The sequence below is a fragment of the Dipodomys ordii genome, unplaced genomic scaffold (assembly GCF_000151885.1).
Source record: "Dipodomys ordii isolate 6190 unplaced genomic scaffold, Dord_2.0 Scaffold115, whole genome shotgun sequence".
Lineage (NCBI taxonomy): Eukaryota > Metazoa > Chordata > Mammalia > Rodentia > Heteromyidae > Dipodomys > Dipodomys ordii.
The window spans coordinates 652394-666798 of record NW_012267331.1 but is presented as its reverse complement, the minus strand read 5'-3'; the positions used below and the strand labels follow the sequence as shown (position 1 = coordinate 666798).

The 14405-nt window shown below is 55.7% G+C and overlaps 1 protein-coding gene across 1 annotated transcript in view; it reads left to right on the top strand.

The window, feature by feature from the left end:
• Nucleotides 1–14405, top strand: part of Myt1l (myelin transcription factor 1-like) — a 170952-nt gene that overhangs the window by 39064 nt on the left and 117483 nt on the right. The window contains exons 5-6 of the mRNA XM_013028870.1: nucleotides 7194–8171; nucleotides 12323–12457. Coding sequence (XP_012884324.1) covers nucleotides 7194–8171; nucleotides 12323–12457 — 1113 coding nt within the window. The remainder of the gene's footprint in view (nucleotides 1–7193; nucleotides 8172–12322; nucleotides 12458–14405) is intronic.

The window sequence follows — 14405 nt, the reverse complement described above, 5'->3', positions numbered from 1 at the left end:
CAGTGGGACTAGCTCCACACTGGACACCTCTCTGCCAAGGTCACGGCCACCTTCCCTGCGTCAGCAGGCGGAGGTCAGCATCTTGACAGTGGTGTGCTCTGGCTCTGCCCACATCCCCATCCTCACTGACCGCCACCGCCCTTCCGCACACTGCGCTGCTGTGTGTCTGTCCACGGCCCCACCTCCAGCCTTCGTGCACGCTGAGCGCCATCCCCAGCAGACCTCCCTCCTCTCCTTCCCGTCTCTGCTCGGGGTCCCCCAGGAGCTCCTCCCAGACCCTGCCTTCCCACCTGCTTCCCTGTGTGTTCGTTTTCTACTCGTGCTGGTCTTTCACGGACCACAGGGTGCAGCATCCATGGGACCCCCGGACGGCGGTGGGCGTGAGCAGACGAGTGGCGTTGGTGCTCACTGCTGCCCTGGAGCAGCGGGATCCTCCCGCAAAGCCGTGACCGTGCCGCATTGGGGGGAGGGCGGGGCGGGTCCCCTCCAGACGCTCTGCGGGTTTCCTTTGGCTGTCTCCTGGAAATGACCACGTTCCACTCAGGAATGAGCTTCACCGTGAGGAGACAGCCAAGTGTCCTCTCTTAGGGCTCCGTGACACCATTTCTGGTGTTAGGGAGTTCTTGTGAGAGACATTTCTCCAGCAGCGTTTCTCAGGCGGCTGTTACCTCAGTCAGCGTGAGTGGGGGCCTGTTGACTGTAGGCCGTGGACTTCCTCTCAGGCCCCGACAGGAGCCAGAATCAGTACATGTTTCGGGGTAGGCACCTTTGTGCACGAGGTGGCTGTGTGCTGCCTGTTTGTCTGCCAGCCGCTGCTGAGAGTGGGGGGGGGGGGGGGGAAGGGAGGGTTGAGGCCCGGCCCCTGCCTGGGGCCTGGGGGCGTTGGCTGCTCCAGAGGGGTTGACTTACAAAGGGGGGGGGGGTGAGCGGCACCAGGCAGCAGCAAGCAGTTGGAGCAAAGTGATTGAAGGCCAGTGTGTGTGCTGCGCCGGCAGATAAGCAAGTGGCGCTTTCCCAGTTAGATATTCAGGGCACAGAGGCCAAAGCCCAGAAATAGCCGCAGGGGAGCTGATACAACATTGGGAAAACAGGCCAGGGATGTCTGAAGCAATTGCACATGACCCACGCCCACAGGGCTTCACCCCCACAAGAGCAGGCACTACTGTGGGAAGAAGCCATGCAGCCAGCATGGCACAGACAGGCCTGCGGGAGGAGGGCAGGCCGGAGGGGCCACGGGCGACCCTCTTCCGGCTCTGATGCTGCCCTGGCCACGTGCGCCCCACGTGTCCGCCTGCCCGCGGTGCTCTTCCCCACGGCGGGAGCGGGACAGAGGCCTGGCCGCAGGGAGGCTGGCCTCGGGCCACCCCGGAGCTGAAACTGCGGGTCTTCCTCCTCAGCAGGTGTGTGCAGGCAGAGGACAGCTGTGCACACCTCCAGATGTCAGGGAAGGTGGCGCATGGAGCCTGCAGAGCGAGGGGGCCGTCTGGTCAGTCCAGCCGTCCAACCAGGAAGATTGCTTGCTTGAGTCTGTTAACTCAGTAGCTTTTGCAGGCTGTAGGAAAATCTATCCTAGATGTCTACCATTCATTGTAAACAGCTTTTAGGAGATACCTTGGGGCCTTTGACTGGTGTCCAAGAGCAGATTTGATGCCTCCTCCTATCATGGCCCCCAGCACCCTGGCACCCGTGCCTGGGAGCTGGCCACACACCCGTGCCCTCACGAGAGTGCTGTTTCCATTCTTGACACTGAGTGCAGAGCCGGGCAGCGGCAGACCCGCCCTGTGGTTTAGGAGAGAATGTAAGAGACAGAGAAGGCAGAACTGGGCTGGAGCCACATCCGCTGAGCAAGGGCCGGGGCCTCGCGGGGACCCAGGCCGGCTGGGGACATCTGCCAGCGCTGAAGCTCAGCCGGGCCAGAGAGGCTCTTCTAGTAGCTTGGAAGTGGGAAAGTGCTGGAACGTGTGGCTTTGGTCTTGGTGTGGAGGCGAGCCCTCGACGGGAGCTGCAGCGCACTAAGGCGTGCAGCAGGCCCTCACTCTCGGAGGCCTGTGTCCTGGCCCATCTGCTCTCAGGATGGACACAGGCTCAGGCTGGCCTCTCCCGTTGAAACAGATCCTGTTTCTTGGAAATCTGGGTTTGCTGTAACTCTGCTTTGCCGTCTCAGACTACCTACCCCCTCCAAATGGCGGGGGGGGGGGTCTGTGTGTGATGAAAACGCTGCTGGACAGAGCGGTGACAGCTGACCGGGACGCGGTGGCAGCTGACTGACCGGGACGCGGTGGCAGCTGACTGACCGGGACGCGGTGGCAGCTGACTGACTGGGACGCGGTGGCAGCTGACCAGGACGCGGTGGCAGCTGACCGACCGGGACGCGGTGGCAGCTGACCGACTGGGACGCGGTGGCAGCTGACTGACCGGGACACGGTAGCAGCTGACAGGGACACGGTGGCAGCTGACTGACCGGGACGCGGTGGCAGCTGACCGACCAGGTACCTCTAGCCTGGCACACAGAGCTCCCTCCCTGCCCTGCACCTCTCCGGGGGACTAGAGGTCTTGGATGGCGGGCCATCTTCATAATCCCTTCCAGCGCAAATGTACTGTGGCTTAGGAAAGGAAGCACTGGCCACCTGGCACACACCCAGCTGATGGGCACAGGGACGTGAGTCCAGTGACTCAGGTGAGCCGCTGCAGGCGCGCCCAGAGTCTCCCGTGACCCCGGGAAACCCACCAGCCACGGGGTTGGGTTGGAGGAAAGTGGCTGCCAGCCAGAGCCCCTCCCGCGTCTCCAGAGAGCATGAGCTCAGGAGACCTCCCGCTGAGTCCCACCCGTCCACCGAGGATGAAGGAGAGGCGGGCAGCAGGTCTGCCACTCTCATCCTGAGCGGGAAGGAAGGTTATGTCAAGGACCGGGATGTCCAGGCTGCAGGGACGAGGGGTGGAGGGAGGCTGAGTCCTGTGCCCGCCAGAACTGTGCCCAGCCCTGTGCCCCCCATCCTGGCGCCTGCCTTCCCGGAACCCGCCCCTTGGGAGCACCAGCGGTGACAGATCTGCTCCAACCCTGGGTCCGCACGGCCCAGGCGTTCTCTGCCCCGACAATGTCACTTAATACACAAGGGCGCCGTGCGCCACGGTCCAGGGGACGTGGCCTGTACCACACATCTGTGCCACGTTCCAGCTCTCCTCTCCCATTACCGCAGCTGCTCCTGAAGCGCCTCCCCCTTCCCATCATCTTCCAATAGCCTATCAGATCTCAGCACTGCAAGCCAGAGTTTGATGCTGGTCTATTTATTGCATTCTCTCTCCTCTCTCCCCTCCTTCTCTCCTTCCTCTCCTCGCTCATGCGGTTCTGTACAGGGTGGGTTTGAGCTCAGCCCTGTGCTTGTTAAGCTAGCACTGAAAAGCCTCCAGACTTGTTTTCCACTAGACGCTTGTACAAGGCTTTGCAGCCTCCCCAAGGCGCCTGAGCCGCAGTCCACCTACGTCAGGCTTCCGTGGAGGCTAGGAGCACAGGCGTGCCCCCCCCCCAGCTTCCCTCCATGGAAATTGAGTCTGGAAGACTTTCCGGACTGAAGCTAGAGCCAGTCCTCGGATCCCAGCTCCCCATGCAGCTAGGAAGGTTTGCACACGACACAGCCCTGGGGCTTCTGTTGAGCAGGCTGGCCTTGAACTGGAATCTTTCTGACCTCAGCCTCCCAAGTAATGGGCTACAGACCTGAGGCCCTGGTGCCCACTTAGATACTCATTTCTGAGGCCAATCCAATGCTGGTTTAGAAAGCAGCTACCTTTAAGGCTCTGAGGCACTGTGGGGGCTGCGGCAGTTCCAGCTCATACCGTTTGTTCACGCCGGGCCCTCACCTGGAGGTGGAGGAGAAGCATCTGACAGAGACTGCAGGGAAGTCTTCAGACTGGTTGCATCATCAGAGCATAAATTGCTCATAAAACCTGACTCAGAGGAGATGGTTCAGCTCTGTAATTACTTGATAAAGCTCCCCTGAGGATTAAGATCACCCGAGTTATAGCAATAAAACGGAGGTGAGTCTCTGCTGAGGTCACCCAGGCCCAGCCACGGGGGACTCTGAGCTCTGGGCTCTGTCTCATTATCTGGGGGTAGCAGGATCAGAACATCCAGAATTTCCATCTCAGCGTGACAGCTCTGCCATCCCTGGAGAACTGCTGTCACCACTAAGACTGACTCTGCCATAATCCAATCGTGGGGTTCTGCTAGAGGGTGAGGTTCAGAGTCTGAGCTTGGAGCTCTGCTAAGTGGCGGGTTTCGACGTCCCTGAGGCGTCTATCTAAACAGCCCTGCCCCCCAGCTCACACACACATGAACGTTAGCTTTATGAAAAGCGAGCTCTGGGATAGAACACCAGGCACTCAATAGAGACCAGCCACGCTTGAAACTTCATGGCTGGAATGCTCATTTCGTGGAGCTTTTGTAGCATATTTTAATCCTGTCTGGCACAGGAAATTCTGATCTATTTGCCAAAGCCCTTGTCTGCATGTGACTCATTTCATTAGCCTCAGAGAAGACATAACTAGGAAGACAACTTGGGTGAAAGTGAGGAGCCAGAGCTCCCCGAGTGGATTCCAGGCCCCAGATTCCAGGCAAGGCCAGCGCCTCACTTCTCAACCCGCTCCACACTGGTAACTTGAGGCTGCCTGTGGCCTGTAAGTCTAGGGCCACACCTGCCATCTTCACAGCCATCCCCTTCTCCCTGCTGTCAGCTGCAAGATGTTGATCTCAGGGAAAAGCCAACTCATGCTGTGCCTGTGTTTCCAGATTCCTTCAACGAACAGGCTCCTGTTCCTTGGCATTACAACACAGCTACCACCTGTGCTGTGCTTAGAACTGGAGCCTGCAGGGTGTCCTGGTGATGGAATTCGTGTGCGTGTGTGTGTGTGTGTGTGTGTGTGTGTGTGTGTGTGTGTGTGTGTGTGTGCGTGTGTGTGTACTGGTTCTCCACTTGAACTCAGGGCCTGAGCACTGTCTCTGACCAGTTTTGCTCAAGGCTAGCACTCTACCACTTGAGTCACAGCTCCACTTCAAGCTTTTTCGTGGTTAACTGGAGATTAGAGTCTTCCTGCCCAGGCTTGACTTGGAGCCACAATCCTCAGATCTTAGCCTTCTGGGAGCTAGGATTGCAGGCTTGTTGGAGTTCTTACGGGGTCACAGGGAGGCCCAGGCAGCCCTGCCAGCCCCACCTGTCAGATGAGCCACTGGGCTCTGAACGCTTGGGCCCTGGCCCAGGACGGTGGAGGGTCCCATGACGCCACACTCACCCACAGCAGAGCGGCTCCCCTGCGTGCCGGCCCCAGGCAGCGAAGGACCTCCCTCCACAGCCTGTTCTCACTGCATGGATCCACTGGGCAGCCATGGGAAGTTGTCCGTCTCCCTTCCATCTTCCCCCGGCCACGAGTTGGGAAGACTCGAATCGAGGTGAGGCTGACCCTCAGTCACACGGCGTAGCAGGTGCAGGTGGGGAGTGGGGAGTGGAAGGCAGGTGGGGGCAGCCCGCCCGGGACGCAGCCTGAGCCTCCGCACCCATAGCAAGGGGAGAGAGGCCCAGGGCCCCGCGCCTCGGTGTGGGCAGCAGAGAGGAGCAGCAGGACTTTCTTGTGCGGCTCACCAGTGTCAACGACGCCTTCCTTCTGATGCTCCAGGACCCAGTGAAGAGTTCAAAGTCTGGGGAACAGAACGCCTGCCTGGCTGTGGCTGCTTCCTTGATCCAACTCTCACGGGTCCTCTCGTATCTAAGTTGATCTGATCAGCTCCACGGGCCCAGAGACCCTGTGTGTGAGACCCACCAAAGGCACAGGGTACACGGTACCTTGCCGTCATCCACGGGTGCTGCCCAGGGGCGCGGATGAGTGCAGACATCAAGGGCATAAAATGCTGCTAACGCTTCATTAGATCAGGATCCCCTCGCTCCGGGAGCTGGGCAGCGGCCCGGGGGCCAGGTGCATGCTCTGATCTCGTTTGATGGCCTTGTTCTCTTCCTGTCTTCTTGCTGCCCTTTGGGGCTATGTTTATCTTTATAATAAGGAAAATGACCTGTAGTAATTGTCTAAAAGACACTGTCTCTCTTCAGAGAGTGAGTGATGTGGTGACCAGCCTGCTGGGGTTTGGGATATCTGCTGGTCCTAGGCAGAAAACAAAGATGTTTTCCATGATTGCTACACTCAGCTCCAAATCCTTCTTTTTTCACTTACAAAAACTTTTTCCGTATAAGATCCACAACTGAGCACCAGCATTTTCTACAAGTCCATGTACCTCATTCCTTCAGATTAGCATTAGATGTGGAAAATTCCCACTATGCTTCTTGAGTCGTGGGAGGAAAAGTGAGCTGTGAAATGGTGGACAGCTAGCCTAGCTGAGCGGACCAGCAGAGAAGCCTTCCAATGTCGCCGATATCACAAAAATGCTGGAGATGCGGGCTGGTGGGAGCCGGGGCTCTGATAGTGCGGGGGGAGGGGGCTCCGCAAGCACTCCGAAATAAAGAGGCGTGAGTAAGACTTCATGCCCACGTTCCCTGCCTCACGCAGATTTCCCCAGCACGCGGCCAGTTAAACGGCACGGCGTAGGTGTGGCCGTCACACCAGCCTCCCAGCCCTGTCCTGGATGACCCTGTGCCTCTGCCCGCTTCCCAGCCTGCCACAGAGCTGGTCCTCGGCGGCCGCTTCCCCACAGTGCAGACTGGCGGCAGGGCCGGCCTGTCCAGCAGGCCTCGGCTGGGCTGGGCTCTCACACTGCCCCCTGCTGGGGGCTCTGCACATGCAGGGTCCTCCTGAGAGGCTCAGGAGCCCGGGGCTCTCCTCTGTCTTGGCTAAGTACGACTATGAGAGTCAGCCATTCAAAGCAGTCGCTGCAAACATCTGTTCAAGAGGCTGAAGAAAGGAAGTTCATGAACCCTTAGACAGCACTGTGATGGGGGGGGGGGGGATAAGAACAGTGCTGTGCCCTTGGAAACGATGCTTGCTGCGTCCCCTGTGTGACCTCTGGGTTAGTTCAGGAGCCAGCAGCTCATGGTGACGGTCTTAAGGGGCCTCAGGTTCTTGGGCCCGTCCGCAGACTCCACCCAGCTGTGCACCGGCGTGCGCGCTGTCTCCGCGCGGCCCGTGCTGTTGCAGGAAGCGCCCCGCGAGAGCCACTTTTCCCTTTCTCCTCCTCTCTGTCTTCTCTCTCCCTGCAGATGAGCATCCGGTGAGCTGTCACAGCTCTCGCGTCGGGCAGGACCCAGAGAAGGACGACAACAACAATGACGAGTACGAGAACTACGACGAGCTGGTGGCCAAGTCCCTGCTGAACCTGGGCAAGATCGCCGAGGACGCGGCGCACCGGGCCAGGACCGAGTCGGAGATGAACAGCAGCACCTCCAACAGCCTGGAGGGCGACAGCGACAAGAACGACAGCCTGGGGCGGAAGGGCGAGCTGAGCCTGGACCTGGACAGCGACGTGGTGCGGGAGACCGTGGACTCGCTGAAGCTGCTGGCCCAGGGCCACGGGGTGGTGCTCTCGGAAAACCTGGGCGAGCGGAGCTACGCGGACGGTGCGGCCCCGCAGGACGGCAGGAATCTGAACTACGTCATGCTGGGGAAGCCCATGAGCAACGGGCTGATGGAGAAGATGGTGGAGGAGAGCGACGAGGAGGTGTGTCTGAGCAGCCTGGAGTGCCTGCGGAATCAGTGCTTCGACCTGGCCAGGAAGCTCAGCGAGACCAACCCGCAGGACCGGAGCCAGCCGGCCGGCGCCGGCCTGCGCCAGCACGGGCGGCCCGAGGAGGACTTCCCGGGGAGGACGCCGGACCGCAGCTACTCGGACATGATGAACCTCATGCGGCTGGAGGAGCAGCTCAGCCCCCGGTCTAGAACGTTCTCCAGCTGTGCGAAGGAGGACGGGTGTCCGGACAGGGAGGATGATGCGGCCTCCGTGAACTCCGACCGGTCTGAGGAGGTGTTTGACATGACCAAGGGCAATCTGACCCTGCTGGAGAAGGCCATCGCCCTGGAAACGGAGCGGGCCAAGGCCATGCGGGAGAAGATGGCCCTGGACGCCGGGCGGAGGGACGCCATGAGACCCTTTGAGGACCAGTCTCCACGCCAGCCGTCTGGGGAGGACAGGAGGCCCAAGTCCAGTGACAGTCATGTCAAAAAGCCATACTATGGTAAAGGTAATATTTCTACCTAACGTAAGTTGCCTCGTGAGCACATGAGCTAAGCGCGGCAGAGAATGCCTACAGTACCAGCCACACCGAGTTTTCTCTCTAATGCACACTTTGACAGTCTATTCCACAGCTATAGTTGGTGACGGCATCCCAGGAGAGCAAGTGAAACGTGTGTGCAGATACACACGAGGCAGCGCTCTGTGCCGTTGGTAGGGCAGACGCACCCCAGGACACTCAGTGGGAGAAGGCAGGCCAAAGCACCCGCACACTCGTGTTAGAGGGCAGCAGGGCAGGCCTGGGCTGCCTCGGGCCTAGAGCCCTGTTCAGTGACGGAAGTCCTGTAGCCATTAGCGAACCAGAGATGAGGCACACATCTTATAAACTGGATTAGATAGGTGGCCGTGTGATTTATAAAATGATCACCCAGCGACAGTTCTTGGTGAAACTGCCCCCATGGAAAACACCCCTGATAGAAACCAAACAGCCGCAGGATGAGCAATGGCTTCAGATAAGGTCAGCACCGCACATTCATTATCGCAGACAGTCAGGGAATGGAAACCATTTGCTATGCAAGCCACGGCATGGGCTCGGCTGGAATCCATAGCAGTTTCTTTAGTGTGCCCCTCCCCCCACAGACCCCTTTGCACGGTGGAAGCTGGTATCTTCCTTCCTCAAATATCGCTTGTTATGGGACACTCAGAACTACCCAACACGATCGCTCCGGCTGAGTTTTGTTCTGCAAGGCGTACGGGCATGTAGCTGTATCCATCTACAGAATTAACTACACACACATACATTATACACATCTGCAGTAAGTAAAGCACGCGTGGATGTCCAACCTGAACCAAGGACCCTGGGTCTCTCGAGGCCTCCGCTTCAGGTAGAAGCGTGGCATCGTATGTATCTCATGCACAAGATGCCTTTGGAACTCAGTAAGGAAAAGTTTTAAGAATGAAATTGATAACTTCTTAAATCTTTCTATATTTGCACCAAAAATGTTCCTTTCTTCTGTCTTGCGTTTAATTCTGTGAATTATGAATACTGAGTTTTCTCTCTGTGGATCTCATAACAAGACTCAGGAATTTAGTTTGAAAATCAGTTGCTATAGAAAGTTCAAAGGACCAGAAAAAAAAAAAAAAAGGCATCATTTCGATGGGGGCACAGGTGTGTGTTCTCCTCTCGATGTGCACGTAGCTCTGTGGCCCGCTAGAAAACCCATGAGCACATCCAAGCAGGAGACAAGCCTGCGCCAGAGCACACGGCTCCCGGCTGGCCAGTGTGTGGGTGCGGAAGACACAGTCTAGAGCCCTGGAGGTGTGCGGTGTGACGCAGGGGTGTGTGTCCTGGCCCGGCGAAGCTTCAGGCTTGCTAGGGGCCTTGGGAAGACTGTAAACACAGCATCCATGCACTGAATTGTGGAGCTATCATTGTGAGTAAGATCGGCTCAAACCATCCATTGGAAGTTTCTAGTTGGATTTTTGAGAATCATGCAGGAGCCAAGCACTTCAAGGAAGAAGTAGTGCCTTTTGTCTCGCGCCCGCAGTGGTTGCTGTTAGATGAGCACGTGTTAGCTTCTGCTTTGGAATCACAGACAGTGCGTGTCTCTCCGATCGGTGCTGAGAGTTTGTGGTGGAGAGGACCCTGCAGAGCCTGTGTGGCCTCTGCTTCCTTGGTCTCTGTTGGTCTCCAAATTCAGCAAATTCTGACAGCTTTTTGTTCTAGTGTTATTTTGCAAGCAATGGCATTTAAACTGTTTGTTTCACCTTTGTAAATAAGTGGGGACAGGGATGAGGAGGAACGTTAAAAAGTGAGAGGGAGCAGCCCTGCCCTGCTGGCATGGGGCGGGGCGGGAAGCAATGACGCATGCCTCGTCCGCTCTGTCTCCATCTTCTGCCACTGACAAGAGCAGTCTTCTGAGTGAGTCTGTAGCTATATAGAGTCCAGCAAAGTAAACGGATGCAGATTCCTTAAAAACAACCCAGTCGCGGGATCCCCCCTGTGCTGAACGGCAGCGACAATGCCTCACACACATGCACACACACACACACACACACACACACACATGTGCACACAGTCAAAAGTGTCACAGCCTCTGCTCCTACAGCAGAGATCAGACAGCACCTTCCACATCACCCTTTGCCACAGTCCTCAAAGCTAGTGCAAATCTGGATGGAAATTTCCAGAGGTTTTAGCTGCTAAGAAAAGACACACTGTGCCTTTTCCACCCAGGAGCACAAGCCAAATCCAGCACACCTTTTGTTCCTATAGGTTGTGACAGGCTTTTGTTCAATGTTGGTCTCCTGTGTGCTTAGCTGTTTTGTGTTCCTTTAAAGACTAAGTGGAATCTGAACAGGTAAGAGATGGAGATGAGCAGACAGGGCAGCCGGGCCTCGCCCACCGGGAGGAGATCATGACCTGTTGTCTTCCAAAGCCAGAAGCACTTTTGAGCCACATGGCTTTTCATGGAAATTTGTACTTAATTCCAAAGCACTTTGAAAATAATTTGCGAGAATTCATAAGGATCCTGTTAAAGGCAATCACTTAATGATTAAAAATTAATGATTAATCATGGTCTCCACAAATCTCTTATAGCCAGTTAAAATTCTGTTCTCCAGCTTATGATTCTAAATAATCCTTTCCTTTGGAACCATTACTATTTTATAGTAATATTGATTAAATCTCACAAATATGATTATGAAATCACTGAAAGGCAGCAAAATGCTGGCTAGTTAGTTCGCATGCGTGCCATAGTAGAAACCGAGGCACGGCCACGTAGTATCAGGCTTGTCTGCAGAGGCTGTGAAGCCAGCGTGCGGGACAGAAGCCAATGCTGCCTCGCTAGACAGGCTCAGCCCGGACGGCTGCACCATGCAGGACAGACCAGCAGCGGATCCGAGCCTTGTTGTGAGCGCCACAGCACTGGCAGGTGCCAGGAGTCGTACACCAAGCCCCAGGGCTCATAAGTGACTAAGAGCAAAGCCCAAGAGGCACAAAATTCAAAATCAAGAATGCTTTTCCTTGAAATAAGTGAACTGTTAACAATTGTTAACAATTCTAACCATCACGATTGGCCAGGTTGATGCAATATCCATATAAAAGATTAAATTGCTGAAAATTGAACTGCCATTCCCCAGACCAAACCATGACAGCCACTCTGCATTGGTGATCTGAGCAACTGGTTTTCAAAAGCGACTTCACATGCAGACGTAGCGTTTGGTCCGCATCAGGGCTATTCTCTGGAGCTGTTGTACTGCATGATTGTGAACTGTGCGGTCAATTCTGGGTGTAGAAATGATTTTATTAGCAATATCGTCACATTTCTGGCATCTAGCATTCAATTCTGGACCAAACGTCTGCTCTGACTGGCCCTTGACTGGCACCGCGGGGGGCTCCCAGGCTCTAGGCAAGCATTTCCTCTTAATTTTGTGCATGCACGCACAGCGTACACGGGCCTTCCTCTGGTTCACAGTATAGACGAAGAAATCAAAACCAATGGCTGCTCTGGCGGCTTCTGAAGCATTTTTGATTACCACCACCTCTGCCAGGTGGGATTTCCACCCTTTTGGTCATTTGCTTACAGTGCCTTCTGAGAGTTCAGTTCACTTAAAAAAACGAAAACGAAACGTGCTAAACAGCTGCGCTGAGAAGCAGCAGGCTTGATGTCAATGCCAGGCAAATTCCGCGGCTGATATCAGAGGCGGCCAGAGCTCTGGATCAGAAGGAACTCAGCGCAAGGGTTTTTGAGCAGATCTCACCCTCTGGTTGAATCTTACCAGCAATTGCTGACTGACAGTGGTGTGGAGTTTTGTTCTCTAAGAAGGCAACTGTCTCATCACTATTTCTATTGATTTCTTTGAGCAACACAGCTTATTATCATGTAACACACGGGAAATCAATTAATCAAGAGGGAAGGTCAGGGATAGGCTTTTCTTTTTCTTTCGGATAAAAGCGGAAGCTCTTTCTGATTCGTGACTCCGTTGTGTAAGGGAGCAGATCGCCCACATGCCGAGGACACCCAGGCAGCAGTCCGCCGACCCACCGGCCCTGACCCCTGCTTTATTTCTTTGTTTAGCCACGGTCTCTTCAGATTGCTGAATAACCACATTTGTCTTCGGTTGGTAAACACTCACTCTCTCGGCACCTGTTGTCACTTTTAGATCCCTCAAGAACAGAAAAGAAAGAGAGCAAGTGTCCAACCCCCGGCTGTGATGGAACCGGCCATGTAACTGGGCTTTATCCGCATCACCGCAGTCTATCCGGATGCCCGCACAAAGATAGGGTCCCTCCAGAAAGTAAGTCCACACCTCGCCGCTCCCCAGCGTGCAAGCACTGGCTCTGTCTGTCACTCCCAACCTCATCTCCATCGCACTTCACGGTGCAGCCGTAGCTGGTCAGGCCCCCGAGTCCTTCTCCCAGAGCCCCCCGATTTCTGGGTGCCTCTGCCCGCTCCACCCCCCCCTGCAGTCCCCTCTCTGGAAGGAGGTTCTGGTCCTGACCTCAGTTCAACTCCCGCCATGACCTAGGAAGGTCATCTCCCTGCCACTTGTCACCAAGTACAGAAGTGAACGAGACAGTCTCCCCCTCCTCCTCTCTCTGTCTCTCTCTCTCTGTATCTGTCTCTTTCTCTGTCTCTGTCTGTCTGTCTGTCTCTCTCTCTCTCTCTCTCTCTTCCTCTCTCCCTCTCTCTCAGATACCCCAACCAATGTAGACTCTCAGGGGAAGGGGCCTTGAGGTACCTCCTGCCAGACACCAGACTTCTCTGCATCGTCCAATCAGCACTGAGGGCAGAGGTGTTGTCCAATCAATCAGCACTGAGGGCAGAGGTGTTGTCCAATCAGCACTGAGGGCAGAGGTGTTGTGCATATTTCTGGTAGAGTCAGTTTCCTATCACAGTCACCCTGGTATTTCCACACTAGAGGATCTCAAGTAAGCAGGTTCAAGTCAGGTGGGTTTTGATTTTATGCACTTTTGGATGGATAGGGTCTGGTAGTACAGGAAAAAAAATCTGTAGAAAAAAATTAATTTCTTTCCAGAACTGGGTTGACATACACCTCTTTTGGTTGATCTCTCTTGTGGCGGTCAAGTGTGCCACCCACGTAACATTGATCAGAATCTGCTCTTCGGGGCACAGGAGCATTTTCAGAAAGGAATGGGTCTCCGAGCCCGACTTCAAGCCTCGCACACGCAGAGTGAGTTCCTCTGCAGTTTCAGGGAGGACGCTGACCTGCCAACCGATGGGTCCGAGGAGTACTGATTGACCCCGTAGAAATGATACATGAAATCCTTGCAGAGCAAATCTGTCAGAGGAGGCACTGGCGCACAGGAAGCAGGCGAGTGAGCATTTGTAGGTGCTCTTGTGGCTACGAGGGTTTGCAAATGTCTACTAAAAATAATAAGCTCATGTTTCTCTTAACTCTTGAGAACAAGCACGAACGTGGTGCAAATGAACAAATTCAGGAGTGAGTACAATCCCGTGTGTTACATGACAGGGAGAAGCATGGTGTACGACGCGGCCCACACACAGGGGCCGGGCTTGGCTCGCACTAATTCATCCGATGCCCAGAATCAATCCCCACCGGAAGTGTTGGCCATGGTTTTCAGACAACGAGACGGGACTGGGAGGCTGCCCCTCCCTCTCCTGGGGTCAGCGCAGAGGCTTGCAGCTGAGGGGCGCAGTACTTGGATAAGCCGCCCAGACAGCAGCCACCTGCCACGAGCGAGTAGCTGGATTGGGCCTGTCGCCAGGAAACCGGGGCTTCGGTTCCTCAGCCCCAGCCAGTGTGGCCCAGGCTTCTCTCCCGTTCTCCAGACAGCACAAAGCCTTAGAGCTGAGAGCTAAAGCTTAGGGGGAGAGGTCCTTCCTGTGAGTCATCTTCAGGGCCCGGATGGGCTGCCTTCAAGGCAGAGTTGGACCCTCACTAGAAGTTCCTGATCCACATGTGCCTAGAACAGTCTAGATGACCCAAAAGGAACACGGACCGGGCTCTGACAGGCTGAGCACTGCACATACCTGAGGATCCTGAGGATTTGCTCGTCAGTTCGTTATAGTACCACAAAAATGTTCTTAGCAGTGGAAAGACTCCATTCCGGGCATTGTTGCATTTTTCTGGACTAGCTGCTCTGGCCGCTGGAGTCTGTGCTGCACTGGGCCTGCAGAGGGTGTCACGGGCAGCCGAGCCCTGCCCCCCGCCCCTGCCCTGTCCCCCCCACCCCGCCCTGTCCCCCCTACTCTGCTCCTCC